Source organism: Dreissena polymorpha, chromosome 7, assembly GCF_020536995.1.
Source record: "Dreissena polymorpha isolate Duluth1 chromosome 7, UMN_Dpol_1.0, whole genome shotgun sequence".
In the NCBI taxonomy this organism is placed as follows: Eukaryota; Metazoa; Mollusca; class Bivalvia; order Myida; family Dreissenidae; genus Dreissena; species Dreissena polymorpha.
Genome location: NC_068361.1, coordinates 18,582,724 through 18,587,723, shown reverse-complemented (window position 1 = coordinate 18,587,723; position 5,000 = coordinate 18,582,724). Strand labels below are relative to the sequence as shown.

Below are 5,000 nucleotides of genomic sequence, written 5' to 3'. Positions count from 1 at the left end.
GCTGCTACTGATGCTGCTGCTTCTACTGCTGCTACTGTTGCTACTGATGCTGCTGTTACTGCTTCTACTGCAGCTACTACTACTACTACTACAACAACTACTAATACTGTTACTACTGCTACTCCTGCTACTGCTGCTACTGCTGCTGCTGCTAATGCTGCTGCTGCTACTCCTGCTGCTGATACTGATGCTGCTGCTAATGCTGCTAATGCTTCTAGTGCAGCTACTACTATTACTACAACGACTTCTACTACTGCTACTGCTGCTGCTGCTACTGATGCTGCTGCTACTGATGCTGCTGCAACTGCTGCTTCTGCTTCTACTGCAGCTACTACTACTACTACTACAACTACTAATACTGCCATTGCTGCTGCTACTGCCGCTACTTCTGATACGGCTACTGCTTCTGCTGCTACTGTTGCTACCGATGTTGCTGTTACTGCTTCTACTGCAGCTTCTACTACTACTACTACTAGAACAAATACTAATAATTTTACTACTGCTACTGCTGCTACTTCTGCTACTGCTGCCACTGCTGCTGCCACTGCTGCTGCCGCTACTGCTGCTGCTACTGCTGCTGCTACTGCTGCTGCTACTGCTACTGCTGCTGCTGCTGCTGCTGCTGCTACTCCTGCTGCTGATACTGTTGCTGCTGCTAATGCTGCCTCTGCTTCTACTGCAGCTTCTACTACTACTACAACAACTACTACTACTGCTACTGCTGCTGCTGCTACTGCTGCGGCTGCTCCTGATGCTGCTGCTACTGCTGCTTCTGCTTCTATTGCAGCTACTACTGCTACTACAACAACTACTAATACTGCTACTGCTAATACTGCTACTGCTTCTACTGCTACTGATACTGCTGCTGCTACTGCTGCTGCTGCTGCTGCTGTTGCGGCTGCTGCTGTTTTTGCTGCTATTAGATGCCGCTTTTTTTACTATTGCTGAAAAAATTACTATAACACCTTGCTTGCAGATGAAAAAAATACGCCCACACGACGCCCTCTCGAGGCTCTCTCGACGCATAACAAATCAGTCGACAGTCAATCTTGACTGTCGACTAATTTGTCGCGCGTCGTATTGGACGTCGAGAGAATGTCGTGTGTCGACCTAGTGATCACTAGGTCGACAGGCGACATTCTCGCGATATATGATATTGACTGTCGACTGATTTGTCGTGCGTTGAGAGAATGTCGCGAGAATGTCGAGTGTCGCGCTCGAACGTCTCTCGACGCTCAATACGACGCATGACATATAAGTCGACAGTCAATCTTGACTATCGACTGATTTGTCGCACGTCGTATTGAGCGTCGAGAGAATGTCGTGTTTCGACCTAGTGATTTAAGATCGACAGGCGACATTCTCCGACATTCTCGCGATATATCATATTGACTGTCGACTGATTTGTCGTGCGTCGAAAGAATGTCGAGAGAATGTCGAGTGTCGCGCTCGAACGTCGACACACGACATTATCGTAACAGTCTTGCGACATTCTCTCGACGCTCAATATGACGCGCGACAAATCAGTCGACAGTCAAGATTTTCTGCGAATTTTTTTTTCTAAAACCCAGCGCGATATGCGACACTCAAATATTGATTGTCGCATGATTTTCCCGCGTCGAATTGAGCGTCGAGAGAATGTCGCGAGAATGTCGTGTGTCGACCTCGAAGGTCGACACGCGACACTCAACTTGGCCCTGTCCGGATTCCGTAATGTGATAAATAAAGATCTGACACTCGTTGTCATATCATACGATTTTTTTTACAAAACTCGTCCAGGAAATTCGTTAGTAAGCTCGACAAAGGCTTGCTTACTAACAAAATTCCTGAACTCGTTAAATAAAATATGGTATGATAGGACGGGCTCCGATTTTAAATGTTTCATCCAACACAATAACAGGATGAGTCTGCGATATTTGTGTTACTTCGTTGTCTTATTTACAGTTTTTTAAATTGTGGAACTTGTGATAAAATATCTAAAATTGTATTTTTTAAGTCTGTAAGCAAGTCTATTAAATTATTAAATGCACGAGGATACGAAATCTTGGCACTACAAAAGGACGTGCAAAGTTAATTATGAGCTTGATTATGATTCTGTACATGACAGTACGTTGACGATTACGATTTATTTATATGACAAAGACACGATATTACGATAGTTGCGATAATATATTATCTCCGGAACCTCCATACGATATAATAAATCGTTATCTGATCTTACAACGCTCATGAGTCCATGTGGTTGAGTTATTATAATCCAACGATATAAGCAGAGACAAGTGTGTCATCTTGGTTACGTCACAACTAAGTTGAGTTGATGAGTAATTATATATCCCCTCAATGGTTAGAGTCCTCTTAGTGTATATGGCGCCCTATTACATTTACCAATACCTTTTTAAGCCATTTGTTTTAAATCGCTTGCCTGCATGATTGGCAGACCTGTGAGTGAGTTTTGACGTCAGAAAATCAGTTTAATGTATATGTGATGTGCCGGTATACGCTTCGTAGCAACACCGACATTCGTAAATCCGGACCAGAAAAATATACAGTTAAAAGTAAATGCTTGGTAATCATAATACATGTAATTACTTTATCGGAAACACAGTCCAAAATATAACTTGGGGAAGGTACACAGGCCAAACTAAAGCTTGCGAGTATAAGGATACATAAAATAATACGATCATGCAGAAAAGAATTATTAGTTCAATGAACGAATACAAACATGTATTAATTCAGCTTGATTATATTTCATGATTTCTTTAAAAATCCTTACTTGAATTTATAATAAACATAAAAAAATACTCGACACGTATAAAACAACCACTCGGCAAGCCTCGCCATTCACTTTTTTCTTCGCCTTCATGCCTAATAAATTACACAACTACATGGCAGTAACCTGTTATTCTCTTTGTACTGATCTATACCCAGATACAAATTCACGCAGTTAATCAAGTGAAATGTGTTCATGTACATTACACTTAAGGAATAGATGCAATTACACGTTGAAGTGTTTATCTTGAAACAAGGTAGATAGCTCAATATAAAGAAGTGAAACTCCAGCTTATCAAGACTTGGTTGATGCAAAGTTTAAAGAACAAATTGACAAAATTCTGCAGGTGCATCACACTATTCTTGACATAATTTTCACATTCCTTCAAGAATGGTAGTATAGTTTCACATTATCAATTTATCAATATATACAAGAAATATTAACGTGCATTCAATTATTGACGCTAAAAATAAACAACTCGGTAGTTATAAATTGAATTTGTATATGTAATCCCTGCTTACAATGACTGACCAACAATGGGTACGATGATATTATTCATTCAGTTTTTAAATATGTTCCAATTCCCATTAAGCATATTGTCTATCCATTTGGAACAAAACCAAAAGAGGGACTCTAAACGGTGATTTTAATTTATGAAATACAAAATCTACAACATTTGAAAGATAGAAGTTCCTTAAGGCTTTGATTGACTTCGTGATTAGTAACAACAATACACTATCTTTATATGATATAACGACGATAACCGGATATAATACAATAAAATTGTGAATGATAACCACGTCATAATCATTCATAATCTTATTACTCTAAATATTTTGTATGCAATTGCTCTTTATTTCACAGCTACTAGCAAAAAGCAATATTATTTACATATTCACTCACAATCATTACTAACACAACTTTTTTTTCAAATTTCAAATATTTTTGCAGATGAAATATATTATGGAGTCAAATATCTTATACACGATCTAGTCAACAAAGTCTACACAGCGAAGGCAGTATAGCGCTCATCTGAGTTCAAGGATTTGACCAAGTGATCTAGTTTTTGACCACACCTGACCCAGATTCAAACCTGACCTTTATATTGTCATATAAACATTTTGTCCTGGTTTCATCAAGTTTGAGTCATATATTGGGCCTTTAGATTAGTAACAAGGTTTTTCAAAGATTTGACCTGGTGACCTGAGTTTGGGAAGCAAGGGACCCAGATTCAATCTTGGCCTAGACAATTTCAGGATTACAATTCCGGCAAAGTTTTATCATGAATGAGTAATAAATAAGGCCTTAAAGTGGTAACAATTGTGTTTTTTTTTTAACATTTTACATGGTAACCTATTTTTACGCTAACGTGACTCATATTAATTCATTGTCCAGATAAATATGCTGACCAAGTTTAATCAAGATCGGATAAAACATGTTAACTCTAGAATGTTAATGAGCTAACAGTTGATGGCACACAAAGCACAATACACGCTGAAAGAAAACGGGCGTAGGGTGATTACAATAGCCTGCCTTGACCACTTCATGCTCAGGTGAGCTAACTATAATGAATGACATTATTTCCATGTTTTGATCAGGTCTAATTGTAGCTAATCTGACTGTCATGACTTTAACTAGGACACATTTTAAATGACGATATGAAATTAAATCTGAATAAAAGTCTAAAAAACTTTAATACATACAAAAACAAACATGCACTTAAAAACCAAAATTCAATGCTATTAATAAAATCGCAACCGTTTACCGAAAGTAAATTACATGCACTACGTAAATTCCGTTCATGTACAATTGTACAAAAAAGGAAAATAATAAAACGGTTGAATTTAATTATAAAAGCTTCTTAATTTATTGAAATAGAAATTCGGTTAATAAATGAATAATAGTATACATTACGTAATGCTGTAATTACTTTCTTGATTTGCTTTTTTTGTCAATTAAAAAGTCGGAACTGTTTTTGTTTTGAACTCATTGATGTTGTCGTGATCCCGAAATCCAACTATTAGTTTTCTCATTTCTTCATTAAAGTAGACAGATGCAGATCCTGCAATGTCAACAGAGATGGTATTGAGGATTGTCTTGCCGACTGTATCCACTTGACTTATGGAGTTGTCAACAAAGACGAAAACCTGCCCTGTGGCTGCCACATGTATGTTATCTATAAACATGCCATGTTTGAATGCGGGATCCTGGAACGTAGATGTGACTGTTC

General features: G+C 38.1%; 3 protein-coding genes across 8 annotated transcripts in view; 1 reads left to right on the top strand and 2 right to left on the bottom strand.

Annotated features, from left to right (window-relative positions):
* Positions 1-5,000, bottom strand: part of LOC127837785 (uncharacterized) — a 605,533-nt gene that overhangs the window by 493,991 nt on the left and 106,542 nt on the right. For 3 of the 5 annotated variants that reach the window (XM_052365166.1, XM_052365164.1, XM_052365165.1), the window contains exon 4: positions 3,869-3,973. The exons of 1 other annotated variant lie outside the window; for it this stretch is intronic. Coding sequence is in view for 1 of the 4 variants with exons in the window: in XM_052365167.1 (XP_052221127.1) it covers positions 4,726-5,000 (275 nt within the window). In the remaining 3 variants the exon portion in view is untranslated. Of the gene's footprint in view, positions 1-3,868 lie in introns of all 5 variants that reach the window. One more of the 5 variants, XM_052365167.1, reaches the window with a different exon arrangement.
* The window catches only part of LOC127837806 (solute carrier family 49 member 4 homolog), a 583,680-nt gene that overhangs the window by 506,694 nt on the left and 71,986 nt on the right, over positions 1-5,000 (top strand). The window lies entirely within an intron of this gene.
* Positions 1-5,000, bottom strand: part of LOC127837799 (G-protein-signaling modulator 2-like) — a 616,832-nt gene that overhangs the window by 560,250 nt on the left and 51,582 nt on the right. The window lies entirely within an intron of this gene.